Source organism: Cebidichthys violaceus, unplaced genomic scaffold, assembly GCF_023349555.1.
Source record: "Cebidichthys violaceus isolate CVI_PGR_0920_01 unplaced genomic scaffold, fCebVio1.0.p SCAF_20, whole genome shotgun sequence".
Lineage (NCBI taxonomy): Eukaryota > Metazoa > Chordata > Actinopteri > Perciformes > Stichaeidae > Cebidichthys > Cebidichthys violaceus.
This window is the reverse complement of record NW_027176373.1, coordinates 12,198,538-12,216,122: the sequence shown is the minus strand read 5'-3', so window position 1 is coordinate 12,216,122 and position 17,585 is coordinate 12,198,538. Positions and strand designations below refer to the sequence as shown.

The 17,585-nt window shown below is 40.0% G+C and overlaps 1 protein-coding gene across 4 annotated transcripts in view; it reads right to left on the bottom strand.

Annotated features, from left to right (window-relative positions):
- The window catches only part of robo2 (roundabout, axon guidance receptor, homolog 2 (Drosophila)), a 77,741-nt gene that overhangs the window by 33,652 nt on the left and 26,504 nt on the right, over positions 1 to 17,585 (bottom strand). For all 4 annotated transcript variants that reach the window (XM_068716404.1, XM_068716405.1, XM_068716406.1 and 1 more), the window contains exons 3-5: positions 1,658 to 1,815; positions 1,381 to 1,501; positions 1,086 to 1,224 (exon numbers count right to left, since the gene is read on the bottom strand). In XM_068716404.1, coding sequence (XP_068572505.1) covers positions 1,086 to 1,224; positions 1,381 to 1,501; positions 1,658 to 1,815 — 418 coding nt within the window. The remainder of the gene's footprint in view (positions 1 to 1,085; positions 1,225 to 1,380; positions 1,502 to 1,657; positions 1,816 to 17,585) is intronic.

Below are 17,585 nucleotides of genomic sequence, written 5' to 3'. Positions count from 1 at the left end.
AGACAAGGTTTATGCAGGTTTACCCAGGTTATTGTAAACGTTACAGAATAAACAGTTTACAAAAGCTACCAAGTGAATGACATTCATTTGTTTTTATGATTTCTGTTGATGTGTCTGAAATTGCCCAGGGAATAGCCACTTGTCTGTGTTTTATGATTCAATTTAAGTGTTTGTTACAGTTTGCTTTGTTATTTGTTACATAAATTGGATGCATTGCTCAAGTCAATTTGGTTGTAAAAACATTTAAAGTCCAGCTGAATCTCATTTTGTCATCCCATTTTGCAGCCTTAAATAATGCCAGCATGTTTTGAATGTCATGCTAATCGTTTTATATTATCAAAAGGAAAGAAAAAGGGTCTTAAACTTTTACTCAGTCAAAGGAATTAAAAGGTTTTGATGGATGGCCAGATTGCATAATGAGACATAATGTAATTAAAAGTATAAAGCGCTGAGCAGTAACTATTAAAACCCACATGACAGGCTGATAATGACTTAAAAAATAAGTGCTCTAATGGGATTGCAGGGCAATTAATATGTGCTTATGATGTGGGTACACAAGGGTGAAGCAAACCACAGGAACACCTTTGAAAATGATGCAATCCATTACAACGGCATCACAGACTACCAAAGAAATTACCACAGAAATGAATCAACACCTTTCTGACTGACTGACCATTACAGACTTCACAGAGGTACTATTTCGTGTTGGGCTACTGTATTGGATTGTTTACTATTATACATATGATCTTGTGTCAATCTCTGCATGTTTTTTTTTGTCTTATGCCCACACACAAGTGCAGGGGTACTTGAAAGTGAGAATTAGTCAAAAGCAACCAATGCGTATGCTTTCATCTAGTAGTTCAAACAGCAAATAATGACATTCTCTGAGTCTAATAAATGATTTTTGCCACACTGATGAAAGTCTTCCATGTGTAATATGTTGAATCTTTTTTTTTTTTCCTCAAGTGGGACTCATTAGCTGTGCTTCACGGTTATCTATTATGACTATTATTTCATGAATATACACACGAACATGCATGCACCCACAGACATATGCGCAACACACATTCGCACGAATCCCTCACCTGCCGCGGGGAATGTCCACGTCCTCCTTTTTCCAGCGCAGTGTAGGAGGCGGGTCGCCATGAACCTGACACCTGAACTCTACAGTCTCGTCAACTAGGACCACCTGGTTCACAGGCCGTTGCACAAACACTGGTCTTTCTGGATGTGGGCAGTACACATAACATGGATGCTAAATATACTTGTGATAGAGTGGTAAATACTGCACATGCTGGTGTTCAGTAAATACCTTTGAGAAAAAAAGTCATGCATTATTGCTTTTTGAGCCAGGCAAAGAATGTATATGAGACTTCTTACCAAACACTGAGAGCTGAGCTTTTTCGCTCTCTCTCTCCCCGACCATGTTGGCCGCCACACACACATATATCCCCACATCACTCTTCTTGGTATTTGAGATGGTTAGCTTTCCTCCACGAACCTGACGAAAAAAAAGGCATGTAATTACAATGAACCAGTTCAATGATAAGTGCTTTCCATGGTAACAGCTCCACGTAAATCTGAACAGGTGAATCATTGAGAATGTGAGTCAGAGTATAAGGGTCTCGTAAAAGCTGTTCCCTGATGAGTTACCCACCGTGATCCTGTCATCTTTGAGGTCAAGGCGAGCTTTATCTTTCCTCCAGAAGGTGGTGGGTTCAGGATGCCCACGTGGAGACTGACACTCGAGACTCGCAGTCTCCCCGACCGCCACCACCACATCCTGCGGGTTCTGCCTGAAGTCGTCCCGTAACACTACGGGACAAGAGGGAGCAGGAGTGGTTACTCCAACTCTAACAATGGCTCATACAGTTTATTAGTTTAAAGTTTATTCAGATTCTATTATGTGAATCAGAAAGTCGCTCTAAGACTGAGCTGTCTTGCGCTTCTCGACCTCTACCACCTTTTTTCTAATGTGAGAGTCAAAAGATAATTCAATCGAGTAGACTGCCTCACAGGACCCTCAGCAATTTCTGTATTTAATAATACAGCTCTCCCCCCTGAGGATATAAGCACAGGCTCTTCTTTGATCTCAGTTGCTAATGTAATAGTGTGTAAAGCCAGGTAGGATTAACAGAACAATATGGGAAAGACATCTAGCAGAAGAGCAAGGCACATTAAAGGAAAGTAAGACTTTAGAAGTAACCCAAAAAGGGAGGTCTATAAGTCAACACTGAATTTCTACAGCCCTATAGCGGCTTACTAACACAAATCTCCTTACATCCCACGTGGGGAAGGTGTTGGATAGAATAACTGATACTGTTCATAAAACACAATTAATCACAAGTGCTCATTGTTGTTGTTTTTTGTAAACCCACACGTGGTGACAGCAATGGACACGTTGCGGAAGGCAGGCAGGAGATAATGTGACCTGAAGCTTGTGCTAAAAGGAAACTTTATGGGGTCCATAATGAAACAGGTTGATCCTCTGGGGAGCGTAAATGAGTTCAGTCCATTAAAGTTAAAGTAGTTTCTTGTGTACGAGTACAGTATCAGTAGTACATTATATAACTAGTGGCCTGATGATTGTACAAGAAGGAAAGTCAGAGGGTCAAAATAATTAACATCAATCCTCTGGGAACCTGGAATAGCCTCAGAGAATTTTTCAACATAATATTATGAATGCAATCAAATAATCAATACATTCTAAGTATCAATGGCTGCACTTTGTGCTCTAAAAGATCCAATTTTCAAAGTTATTATTTTGACTTATAAAATATATCAGTTTATCTGGGACATTTTTTTTTCTGATACCTTTGATGAAAACAGCACTTTGGAGATGGATCTGTAATTGTAGCAGACAAAGGATCAGACCTTGGTTATTTGAGAAGAGGCTGTACCACCTCATGTACAAATTGGAAGCACCAGTGACCAGGGATATTGACTGAAGCAATTGAAGGTCTCATTTAGGTCCAGGGCTAAATAGTTTCAGAATATCTCACTAACAGCAGCAACTATTACTGTTTCTTTTGAAAAAATATACTCAAAGTCCACCATACTTTTCTGTAGAGGAATCAATATTGTAGCTAGAAGAGGGGCAGCAATTCTATAATACTAAAAAAAGCCTGAATTCATGACAGCTACTTTAAATACAGTTGGTGAAATATGCCAAAATAGCTTTTTTTAATATCTTGAAGGTACGCACCTTTAGCTCATTAGAATTCCATTTATGAGCACTTTTTCTGCATTGTTCCACTTTTGGACAACTGTTTCATTTTATCAATGGCAGGGATGTTTGTACTTGAGTTTGAGTGTTCAAAGGAGCGAGAACATCAACAATTGTCAAGCAATGCCACACTTATGCATTTTGAATAGAGCTATGAGCTATCTGCTGCTAAGTTAAAAGGTTACAGCTTCAATATTCCCTAATTCTGTCACAACTGTTATCCCAAATATCAATTCAAAAGCTTCTGCTTTAAGTAGCTACAGGAATGAGTGTACTGTAAGCCATCACTGGAATTAGGTTTAAAAATAGAGATTGCGATTTGGATCCTGCAATGAGTTGCCGCTTTGCATTAATACCTTATGACATGTTGTTTTTGTGAAAAGCCTTACTGTTGGCCGATGTTGAATAAAAAAGTGCCTCGTGTGACAACAGTTAAAATACACTGTGAACAATAAAAGAACGTGGTTGTAAAGAATAAAAAGATTTTGTGTCAAAGAAAATCTTGTGAATAAGTGTCATTTTGGATTTTAGATATAAGGAGGGACTAATAAAAAAAGTGAACCTAATGTTAATTCACACTTGCTGGATAACAATTAATATTTAGGCAATTTTACAGTTTTGATGATCTCATTTATGGACACCAACTATTAAAATGGTAGTACAAGCCAGTGTTTCGACTGTTTTTCCCAAAAATGCCTAATGTAAATAATAAAAACATGGTGCATGACTAAAACAAAATGATAGTTTGTATAACTCAGCACAGAACAGAAACACTGGCTTGCTGTTCAGTTTGCTTTTCATCCTCATTACAGCCATAAGCTGTTCTGCTGATACACTGTAGCATGGATTCCAAGTCCCAGAGGACACCTCTAGTGGAAAAGAAAATCAGGAAGGAGCCAAAGGCCCTTCGGCCCAGCTGTCAATCACATCCATTCTGTGCGGGAGTAAATGAGGCTCAGTTGCAGACACTACCTTGGCACAGACATATGCACGATACGGTTAGTGACCCACTCCATGCAGAAAACATTCATCCAGTCACACAACTACCTTCCTGTTCCTGTGTTGTCACATTAAAGCTGTTTCTGTAGCAAAGCTTGTCTCAAGAGACTGTGGAACCCAGACGCACAGAGGGAAAAATTGGATTATTCAAGACAAGTGAAAACCCAATTATACAAAAGTAAGGCAGAGAATGCACATTCTCTGTCATATTAAATTGTGCAGATAGTTTAAATGAACAATAGAGTGTATGTACAGTAAGTGTGACATATCTAAAAACACTATGCTAACAAAAGAGACAAATACTAGTATGTTATCTGAGGAGGTACTGGCGTTTAAGGTGTCAGTCATTTCAATTGTATCTCATTTAAAAATCCCCAAATTCTTAATTTATCCGGTACGTTTTACTTATTGTTTCGATTTCAGGGATATTTCCAATTTCACCTCAAGATTACTAAAATAGGGTTTTCATTTATTTTATGATTGATGGTGTACATAATAAATCATGTCTAAATAAATTGGAAGTGACTAACTAATTACATACAATCTCTTGGTAATAGCTACAATGAATTTGAAAGGGTGGGGGTGTGGGGTCTTTGTCCGAATACATAAATACTGTCGGTTCTGTTGCTGTGATTTATTCAATCCTGACAGTAAGCGTTACCCCACTGCAAGTGGCAGCCATCCCACACCCTGAACACTGCTGTGGGTGTCCCCTTTCCTTCCCTGTTCTCACTGAGAGGCCTCTGCAGGTTTCTGGTGTTCGTCAAGGCATGTGAGATGTGCGGTGGGTGGGGGTTGTTCTAATCTACTGGTCTCAAATGTGGAGTCCCTGTGGAGGCAGCACCCATGTGTAGTCTGTCGTCGGGTGGTAATTATTTCAGATGGCGGGGACGCCACCACTGCCTGATGTTGTCTGATTGAGTACTGCTCAATTATTCAAACAAGCCATTCAGCGGGCTCACTCATTCACCAGATTCATTTATCAAATCAGAAGGAGAGTGATTTGTAAATGGGCTTCATTTCATGGCACAATGGGCAGTAAAATAATGTGACAAGGTGGAAGTATCTGAATACAAATAACAATACAGGGACTCATTATATGATTAATAAGAAAAGGGGGGGGTTGTGTGGTTGTCATAAATGCTTAGATATTTCATCTTAGCATCCTGATTTCTTGAGACCCTCTTCAGCTAGCACTCTGTAACAGATTTTCATTGCATCATTTTCACCATCAGATCCATGAAGATCCCACTTGAGATCTTGATTAATGTTGATCAGAGCAAAAGCTCCCCACGCCATTCAAATGTAAAATATCAACTCCATTTGGTAACAAATACATGGATCTAGAGCAGCCTGTTTATTCCTACACAGGGCGTGGAAACATTGCAGTACATTTATCAGACAACGCATTTATTATATTGTCTGGTACACTTAAGCCTTGTGTATCCATTAAACTTGCACACATTCACTGCAGTGTCTCTTTTCAAGGATGCGAGTCAGAGTTGCTGAGTGTTATGACATCACACAGCCATACAGGAAAAGTTAGAAACAGTGCTTTGTTATGTTTGGCTTGTTTTTTGCCAGGGCTGAGGGATGACAATGTTGGCCTGTGGTTCCACCACTTTGGCTCAGATTTCAATGTCTGAAATCCGGTTCAGACATTGACGGTCATGACCTCTACCTCTCCCTCCATCACTGTCACCCACAGTATATTTGTTTTGAGTCAAGCTAGTGGCATAGCTCTCGGGGTGTGAATGTTAGCCTGTCGGTCGGTCAGTCCACCTCTTTAGTCCAGACAGACTCTACAACTGTTCAACTATTCCCCCTGGAGTGGGAATCCTACTGACTTTGGTGATCCCCTGACTTTTCCTCTAGGTTGATTTTTGCGTTGTTGTCTGTTTTTGGTGACATGTCTCGACAACTACTGGATGGATGGGTTATTGTTATCACATTTGGTACACACATTCACATCCTCCTCAGGATGAATTGTAATAATCTTTGGTGATCCAAAATGTTTTTCCTTTAACGCCGTCATCTGGGCAATTTTAATTTGTCCAATTCTTTGGTTTATTACCAAAAACTACAATTCCATCATCCTCAACTGCAGTCTGTGTTTTCTGCCATTTAGCACATGTTAGCATGTTAAATTGCTAAACTAAAATGTGTTAGCATCTGGCTCAAAGCATCACTGTGCCTTAGTGCAGCTTTACAGGTTGTAGACTCCAAACCTTAAGGTTTGGAGTCTACAACCTGCTTGCTGGTTTAAAATAATTCAGTTAACTGATTTATTTTAAACCAGCAAGCAGCTCAAGTGTGACCGTTTGGAGTTCACCGACAGGTGAAGTTTAACAACAACCAGGTTTCTTACTATCCCTACTATAATTTAATCCTACAATTTGTTGTGTGGTGTATAATGTACATGACAGCCTCACAGGAAGGCCATTAATTCATTGGTATTGCGTCAATGTATTGATATTGAAAGGTAAACTGTATAATGAAAAGTCAATACAATTTGGCCCAGAAGACCTATACAGTCAATTTCACCTATAAAATGTAAATGTGTCACGACAATAATGTTAATTGTAGTGTAACCAAAATACCAAATTAGTAATTTCAGTATCCATGAATGTTCATGCATTTGTGAAAGAAACAAGAGATAGTGAGATGTAATTAAGGAGTTGCATTTTCTAATAATTTTTGATCTATTCATTTAGCACTAACTGAGTCAGTTCTGAGCATTAATTGTTAAACTTTCAAATCATAATACAATCTGGTAAATAAACAAGGTGTGACAGATGATGCTGGGTGACAAACTTACAACCCAATTAACTCATGCAGCATTTTGTTTACTTTTATCTGCTTGTTTGCTTGTGCATGTTTGTGTATGTGTTTGTGTGTGTGCAAGCAGGCTGGTGTTCCAGCAGGGGAATATAAAACCCCACCCAAAAGAAAACTGTTGTGGTGTAGTACTGTAGGGCAACACTGCAGAGGCAAAAAGAAACAGAATTGCATATGAGGAAAGATGAAGACACTAACACCTTGCGAGTTGTTGTGTGTAACAGATGGCCGTATTTCCATCTCGGGAATCACAGATGCAATGAAGAATTTATGTGCTGAATGTGGACAAAGCTCGCCACATAGCAGGTTTAAACAGCAATCAGGTGGTATTCTTTTGTATATATTTATATGAATACATTTATTTTGTCTAATGTCAGGTATTGTGACGCTAAACTAATCATAAAACCATATTAAAGCTTTATACAGTCAGTGATCCAGTGTCCAAAATGCAAAACAACAGCTAAGTGATTTCTCATGACAGTGGTCTGCTAAATTGTGTTTTGGAGTTTGCTGAAGATTCTTTTTGAACACAATAGCCTGTAGGGGTGTGTCACTTTCTCAACGGCAGTCAAGGATGTCCCATATCTGTCACATGCATAAAACCCACACTGACGCATACATAACACACACACACACACACACACACACACACACACACACACACACACACACACACGCACACGCGCGCGCGCGCACACACACACACGCATGCATAAACAAACAAAAAAAAACAGCTGCCCTGTTCTTATACCACAGACTTTGCTGATGACCACAACATATCATCACTGCTCAAGAGACAGACATGGAATGCAAGACAGATATGCCGACACACAATCGGAGAGGGGAGGATAAATATAGTCATGAGAGCTATCTGCATTTGGGATTTTTTGAATAAATAAACAACTTAACATGTCTGTGCCCTGAAAAAGTCATCAGCAATCAGTCAGGACTGCGGTCAGCGGGGAGATGGGGAGCGTTTACACATTGTCTCCCGAGGCTACGAGTCCGGCACAGATGTACATTACCTAATATAATCCTGTATTACGATCAGCAGGACACAACGTGAGCAAAGCAAGGCCCATATTCACAGGAAGAATATGGTACCCAGCAATGTAGACTACATTTCTGTTGTTGTCATCTATTTAGGGTATGAGAAAAGGTGGAGAAAAACACAAAGGGCACAAAGGGAATTTCGTTATAATAACTTATTAGATGTAGGACATCACTTCTAACTCTAATTTGCATTACTGGGCACTGCTGAAGTGTAAATATGGGTAAATTATTTTCTTATTCTATTAAAACTATTTGTAAGCAATTGGTACAGCATATGGACCAAATATGACCAGAGTTGAAAACCAACTTAAAGTGTTCTCTCCAAGCCAGCGAGAGGAGTTCCATGGTAACCGAAGTCAGCAGTGTCCAAAATTATAAAGAGGCAGCTAGAAAACATAGCACCGCTTGACTTTGCTTTTTTGGCATCATTAGTGTCGAGTCCAATTAGCGTCAATATGAAGGTTAGAAATAAATGCACATTGAAAAGTGGGCACGCCTCTGGCAACACAAAATTTTGTAGAGTTTTAGATGCAATTTAGTTGCTATAAACCCCCGCTGTTTCCTTTAAAATTATTCTCTTTATTTTTGGTCTTAAACAGGGATATGGCTTTTATTTTGTATCCTTCTAATCCAAATTTGAACCACACACAACAATAGGGGCCATTTTACGCATATATTTATTCATAACCCCCTTCATGAGATCAATTTATGGGAATTTACACTTTGGTGTAGACTAAAACATATTTTTTTATGCATTCTTTGGCCTTTGAGTTAGGAGTCAGTCAACCACCATGAAGGGTTAACAATAAACGCCCTACCATTGTCATGTTTAATTAACCTCCATTCTCCTGTCATGTAATGTAAATTGAAGTTGTGGATGGTATAGGAGGAGGGTCCCTCCCCCAACTTCCACTTCGACCATCTCCATTCCCATCATCTCTCCCTTGCCATGCCTCTAGTTACAGAAACAGCATTCCCTGAGACCACATTTCCACATCTATAATTAATTACTCCTGTCTCTGTGCATTTCTTCACTAAAACACATTCCTCTATCTCTCAGACTAACCTTTGTGAATCTGCCTGCTCCCGCTACTATCTTGCAAATACTTACAACTGTGAATCTGGATGCATATTTGTGTATAATGGCATTATGCAAACATTTGCACATGACCTTAGTTCATTATTTTGCATTTAAGGATGCTGAATTCCTCATTAGTTATAATGTTCTGTCTGACTATCTTCTTGAGTAGTTAAAGGAACCTTTTACCAAATCTGATTGGGCTGGGAGGCACATATGACCCGTGTACATAAACCTGGACATTGTTCTGGCGCTTACTGGATAAATATATATATATATATATATATATATATATATATATATATATATATACAGTATATCAGAGTAAGGAGTGAGAAAAATGGAAGCAAGCAAAATAAAGAAAAAGACAATCACATTATTTCTCCACAAAGACCATGGATATCATAGACCCTTAGAGCAATATTGCGGAGTGGTACAACATGAGCTGGAAAATGAGTCAGGGATCAGAATCTATCCTTTTATCCGCCTTGTTTCACTAAAGCAGCGGTCACCCAGAGAGAGGGAGCTTTCTTACATGCACTCGTCTTCTCTAACTGAAATTATGCACGCTGCTATGTTTCACAGCCATCATCGTCATCATCACAATGGAATGAACTGGATAAAAAAAATAAAAATAAAGCTAAAGGCATTCTCGCTCAGACCTTTAAAGGTTAAAAAGGCTCAATCTATTTTTTTTCTACGCCTTTCCTATAAATCTCTATAGGCTATATCATATTTCCCCATTGCCTTGGCTTTTGTGGGATCTAATGGAAGAAAGTGATGTTGAGAAAGCAAAAAAAATCTGTGCGTCTGCACCATCCTGCATGATCAAACACATCTCATGATGGCCACCAGAGATGGTGGTACTAAGCTGTGTTTACCACAGCATCCTGGTTATATCCTTTGCATGGGTACATACAGATGGGCCACAATATGTGTATGTTTGGATAGTATATAGATATGTGTGAACGCATTTGAATAAATGCTTGCAGCTATGAAGCAGGGGCGCTGCACCCCCACTACCCCTGACATTCGGCACAAAAGAAAACTAATTAATATGGTAATGTCATGCTACCACATCAACTGATAATGTATGGTACGCTTTGTTTGCACTGATTTGACCTTTGATCTCTAAATGAGAAAATGGACTGAAATGTTCAAATATGAGTGTAGTACACAAGGTTCATGACGCTCTGGAGGTGAGGGCATTCATAGACACATAATACAAAATCCCCCACCCCCCAGACCCATTCACCACGTTACACGCAGGACCAAGAGACTGGTATCAGTAAGCATCAATATAAAATCTGAAATACTGGATTTTTTTAAGGACACTGATGTCAATATTGGAGAGTATATCATATCTGATAATGATATATCGGGCAATATTCTTCTTCAGATCCCTACAATTTGTTTTGACCAAGTAAAGTCCTGAGATGGACATTTTACATTTGAAAAATAAACTTCTGGTTTCTCTGTTGGACAAACTCTGCGATGGCAGCAAACACACAAGTTTGAATTTCTGCACTGCAATTTCTTGTTACTTATTGGTCGACATAAATCTGGGAGCCGAGGTTCGGTTATCCATGATGCTGATGTATTGGTGGGGTCCTATAGTCAAACATTCAAAAGGCACAAGTCGCCTTCCACCAGGCAGGACGGGGTCCAGGTATACGTCTCAGTAGCTCTAAGCTTCTCCCATCTCCTCCCCAGCCCCCATCACCAGTGCTCCACTGAGCGGCTTAGAAGATTATTCACCCCAAATCTCTGTTAATCACATCTATGCACACCCCCTGGTAAACCCAAGGCCACCCAGCACAGATCCTGTACGTACATATGGAGCAGCTGCCGCTGACCTGCTGCTCTCCAACACCGTCCCAGGATCTCTTTCTACCTCTTCCATCACATAAAGTGTCTACGCAGATTAAAATACACTATCTATCAGAAGGAAGCCTGCGGTGCCACTTCAGAAAACGGCATACATTTTTTTTATATATGGCATTTCCATAGACTGATAGGTATGGAAAATCTGTCCAATCTTCCAGTGATGGCCCATCATGGGGTGATCAGTCTCTGCTGAGAGAGCGGGTCTTTCAACATGTGAACACACACATGCATATTCATGCTCTTGCGGGTGAAGGTAAGCACTGACACACACAGAGGGACGTGTGTGTGCAAACACAGTCACTCACAACATACCTTTTTTCTCTGTCTCACACACATAGGAGATAAAACTGCTCAATCCATCAACATCTTAACGCTGCAGACATTCACGTTTTAAGTTAATCATCTATTTCTTCATCCCCTGTCAGTTTTACTCTTTTTTTACACCCACACATCCCTTTTATAGTACATTTTGGGAAACAAAGGAGGGGGGCTTCGTCCAACTCTGTTTATCCACATACCGGAGTATTAGTCCCAACCATCATTCGCTTCAATAATAATCTACCCAGTAGATTTCCATCACACTGCATCGCTCCACCCATCTCTACCCAAAGACGAAAATATTTGCAATGCATTTCAGAGTGACTCTAAAGCCAAGGTCTAAGTAAAATAATAACAGGAATTTAAATAAAGCAGTTCCTTATTTGAGTAGAGCGTGCGGTGCAGTGGTTGACAAAATAACTGTAAATACTGACATGGCTAATCTCAGCGCAGCTGTTAGTATTAGGTCCTTTAATCCTGGTCCAGATCGGTGATGTGCTCACACTGGCTTGGGGACAGATGAGCAACAGCCACCAGGCTGCCAAGTGGGCTAAAGGCAGCAGACTGGCCCGACGCTCACTTTTAGACATGATAAGCTGTGAATCTGTGGGTCCTGAAGAGCAGCTCCAAACAGCATATACTGCAGCAATCTCACACCAAAAGTCAGGAAGCTCAGAAATAGAGACAAATAGGGGTGGCTGACAAAAGCACTGAGCACTCTTATAAACAGAGGAGACAATATCATTCGGTAAAATAATACAAATTAATTTAGTTTTTCTGTTAGAACAGGCAATGATTTAGCAGAATTACAGATGAGTTACTGGTATTTGTTAAATTAGCAAAAATAAAATGTTACACAATAAACTATTAGTTTTACTACTAATACTCACACTATTCTTATTATAATGGATTCTGCAAACATTCTAAATTTCTTCAATTTGCTTATAATGTGTGCCATATTTTGATGAAATTTCGCTAGATGTCTTGAGTCAAGTCGTATCGTATAAGTAAACTAATGCTGTGATTGATCACCTGCTTTTCTGTCCATTTCTTTCTCTCTTAATATTTGGATCACTTTATTTTAAGACAGATAGAAACTGTGCACAGCATCTCAAGCAAGACACACATACTATGTGTATCAACACAGTTTGCTCAGATGTTCTCTATATAAAAAGGGCTCTGGCTCATTTGATTTTCTAACCCCATTCTTTATCTGATTTTATCAGAATCAAATCATATTTGTTGATGCTTTCATAACCTGTCAATCAGAGTTCTAACTGGCATGCTATCCCTCATCACAGACAGCTCCCCCTGATGAAATACAGTGCACAACACAGGGATGTTTTTTTTCTCGGAGGCAATGTAATAACCCTTTAAATCATTGTATAAATGACTGCTGTGAGAGGCTGACTCTGCAGTATGAAGTGCTGCACTTCTCTCTTGCTGACACACTGGAGCCAGTCTGCACTGACTTTGCTGTCTGATCTGCATACGACGCCATGTGCCAAACCCATTCCCAGTCTGTGGTCAGGTGAATGGGAGAGGAAACATCTGTGTAGCGTATCAGAGAGAAGAAAGGTCAGAAGTGTAAGACATGTAAAAAAATGAGTGACAGATGCAAGCACATACATGGATGCCAACACATATTCTCTAGGTGCAAGGCATTACGAGACTGACGATCCAGTTTTAATCTTCTGGATAAGGAATATCAACACTCCCACAGACAAACAGACAAGTGCAAACAAAGTATACCCGTTTGCCTTCCACAACCTGTCCTCTTTCAACTCACTATTGAAATTCAAAGATTACTCATTATATTGAGACTATTGTCAAAACTGGAAAAAATGTAAATAAATTCCTGCCATTAAGAATGTATACCTTGAGTTAAATCCATGTCATTGAGCAGGGATTATACAAGTAATTCAGCAATTCGGAAATGGGATGACATTGACTAACCCATTGGTGGCCTTCAATAAACGTACCACAATCACACCATCTGTTTATATGGCTTTTCAAAAGACAGAATGTTCTAAACGGCAAAACAAATTAACAGGTTGTTTTCCTCTCCCCGCTCTTCTAATATTATATTTAAGCACTCAGATAGTTTCAGATGCATACTAAAAAGGGACTAGAATGTGATTATATTTTCTACTCATTATAAGATGGTCGGTGGTGTTTGTCAGTGTGAAGTACAAAAACCGAGAAGCTCCAAGTTGTGAAAAGAGGAAAAACTTGGAGGAATGAATGAGGGGTCAATCAATAAAAGTTGGCTTTTTCATAGTTAATAAAGCTGTATTCAGCCTGTGCTCCCTATACTACAAAGACTGCACTTATGATTGTTAAGTTGCTCCAATTACTGGCTGGCAGAGGCGTTTGAGAAAAGCACCATTAACCTCGGCATCCGAAGAAACTGAAAACAGCCGGGTGTTTTCTCTCAGGGAATGTAATTGATGAGACACTGTAGAACAACACACCCACTGGAGCATCCAGTCCCACGGCAAATTATTACTTGGCTTACAGTACGTGTGGTGTCTACAGTACCTTGTTTTCATGATATTTGGTGCCTGACTATAGCACACTGACAATCAGCGATGTCAAATAAATACAGTACAGTCAATTTTAAAAATCTACTTCAATTAAAAAACTAAACTTTGTTCTCCTATTGCATAAGAATATCAAATTGTCCTTAACTTCACCGTAAGAGTATTGATTAACATTTACGAGTTAAAGAATTAAAAGAAATGTCTGTGCATTTCAGCATTTCACTTGTCCTGGCAGCAGTCATGTGTGTAAACACAGATGCATTCAAAGTGGTTTTAGTAGACAGCCTAATCCACACAGCAGCGAGAGGAATCATCCTCCAGGCTGACACACTGAGTCTTATGCCCCCACATGTCATCAATGCTTATTTCCCCCAAATTCTCTGAATCCAAGTGTAAATAAACAATTTCTGTATGGAGTATGTATATTGAAGTTAATATTAGAGTAAAAGCAACATGCAAAGTGTAAAAGTGCACCAACACTAAATTCTTGTTAACCCTGTATCAGTGTAGGTCCCTTCTAGGTGCTCTGGTTTACTCCCAGTCCAAAGTCATGCAGGATGAACCCTGCCTCTCACCCAATGTGTGCCGGGATAGACTCCATCCTCTTTAACTAATCAAGTGAAACATCTACTGGGGGTATTGGAACGAAATGTTGTAAAGCAATTTAACTTTTCGGAGAGGACAAATCCTATTCCTTCTGATGAATGTCTCAACGACTAATGGATAGACTGCCATGAAATGTGGTGCAGACAGTCATCCCATGTCTTTTCAACTCGCCCCATCATCAGGTCAAAGTATTCATTTGTAGAACAGTTTGATTTATGACAGACAAAAGGAAAACGGTAAATGAATGTGGATAGTAGGTCAAAATAGAGTTCCTAAACTATTTTTTTTCAGCTCTCAAACTAGTGAGTGTGACACACTGTACAGCCCGACATCGACGTGTGTTGTCACCATGAAAACAAACAATCAGCATTTTTTTTTACCTAGTCAAATGAACACGGCAAAGAGTTCAATATCTGTTCTACTCCTATTCTATTTCTATCAGTCACAATGTATGAATCCTCCTTTTGGAAATTAAGGACATTTTATCAGTGAAATTCAGGTGCAAACTATTCATGGATATGCTGCGGTCCTGCAAGATGGATTACTGTAGAGCTTAAAAGTCTCCAATATCTGGAATCACAACTCTGCCCTCATTGGCTTAATGGACTGAATCCTATGGGAGCCTTCACTCCTGTGTCACTCTGCTGCACCACTTCTGGCTCAATAAATGCTAAAAATATTACAGTATAAAGGTGAGTGGACTCCACATTCCCTTCAAAAGTTTCAAAAGGCTATGATTTATCCTGTAAGAGCGAGAATTTTCTTTCAGAGCATGCTTAAGAGCTTGCCGAATCTCATCCACCTCGTCAGCCATTTGGTGTAGGTATTAACTCCCCCATCATAATCTCTATGCTGGGAGATATGGGAAAAAAAACATAATAAGCTCAGATAACTAGGCTATCGCAGAGGTGTATGCTGCAATATCCATCATATTGGAGTTATATATTTTTTTAAAGAGGAACGTTTTTTCACTTTAACATTGTCGTCGTCATCCTATGGAGGTTGTCGGACTTATTGCCAAGCAAACAGGATTTCTTTTGTTTCCTTATCATTTAATTGATCAGCAGAACCATCTGTAATAATGAATTGTTTCCGAGCAAATTCCTAAATTACAGAGCGCAGCATGTAGTAACAACTTCATTAGCTGCGGCTTGAGGTTTTTATCAGAATGAAACGTTCATTATAGTGTTAGCTTCAAGTTCCAATCTGCAATAGGAATATAAAAATTTGAGCAATATTTCATACAAATCAACACATTCCTTTTTTAAGCAAATACAGCTGAGTAAATTCCACCCTAGACTGTTTTTACTCCTACTTCTTTGTTTGAGGAGTATGTATGAATTAGTAATAAAACCAGTGATCCCCTTGCTACTAAATAGGTTAGAGGAAAGACTACATAATTATGTACTGTATGAGGGAAGATGGGGATGTGAGAGACAGCTCTACAGATGGAAAAACAGAATACCAGATAGCAAGACGTTGAGTGGGATACAATGTAGAGAGAGAGAGAGAGAGAATGTTTATTCTGGATGGGTAGCTGTATAGTTTCATCCTTGGTGGGTGTGCTGTTGAGCACTGCATGGCTGAGTTGAGCTGCAGTGCAACTCGCTGTGGCTCACTCTCCAAACCCTCACCCACAGAGAGTTCCCCAACTGTCACATGCCACTGAACCACAGTAAACAACACACACACACACACACACACACACACACACACACACACACACACACACACACACACACACACACACACACACACACACACACACACACACAGCAGAGCCATTTTCATTAACAGAACCACTGGCACACTCAGCCCAGCTGGTCCCTGAGTCGACACTGGAACTGCACATCTGGTGTCATTGCTCTGTTAGAGGGAGGCCATCTGGTTGGATGGAAGAAGGGGGAGACAGGAACAGAGACGGGAAGTCAAAAGAGATTGGGGAGACAACAAAAATAGGACGCTCATCGATACTGTGCCATTCAACGCTTTCACAGGGGGAAAAAAAGAGGATGTTTGTCGGATGTACTGTATACTCTGCGTGCATTAGTCCTCTTCCGAGTAAGAGGATTAGATGTCAAAGTCAGGTTTGCACTCTGGGCTTTTGGAGCTAATGGCAATGAACAGATAGCATGTTTAATGGCTCTCAGCAAAACACACGTCTTCTCAACATGAATAATGCTCCCTCTGTATTGTGTCCTTTGGCTTCCACGGGGAACTTAATATTACATAATACATAGAAACATTAATAATTGTTAGGTGTTTCAATGTGACGTTGCTGTACATTCGAACGTCCCTGTTCTTCGTGCTGTAATGTATTATGTTATTCAGTGTTGCAATGCCTACCAGTCGGTTTGTATTAGAGGACTGGCTGTTGAAGGCATGCTCATATAGAATCCGTGCAACGCTCCAATTAACTCTGTTGAGCTGCGTTTATACTTCACTGGAAACTGTAACTCTGTGCAGCGGCTGATTGTGCATGGTGTTCGACAGTGTCGCAGAGATTCTCCATCTACAGCTGCAAGCATGAAGCCAATGTGTAGACGCAAGAGCAAGCCATGACAAAACCCTCCTTTTCAACTATTGATGCACTATGGCACAAGCACAAAATGAAAAGAGAGGGCCTTGCATTGGCCTGTTACCACACCGAGGACAGGTGCATATGCAGAAAACTACCTCTGCCCTCCTGATTACATTATTAATGGCTCATGATATCCTCTTGTTCATTTTTACTGACCACAGTTTGACCCTGACACTGGTAGAGACGTGACACATATTTAGGTCTCACATTTCTGTTGTTGTGAGGTAAAAGATGAGAAACCCTTGAACGCACCACCAGCAGCAATGCATTTATATTGTACGTTAAGGCCCCTGTACACACATGCCTGCAAACACACACACACAATGTGCTTCCTGCCGCCAGTGGCCGACTGAATCATGCTCTTATTAAACCTTGATCGGAATTCGAGCTCAGGCATTATCCACTTACAGTTATTAATGCTGCAGCTCTCTTGGGAGGGCAGAGCAGGCAGTGAGA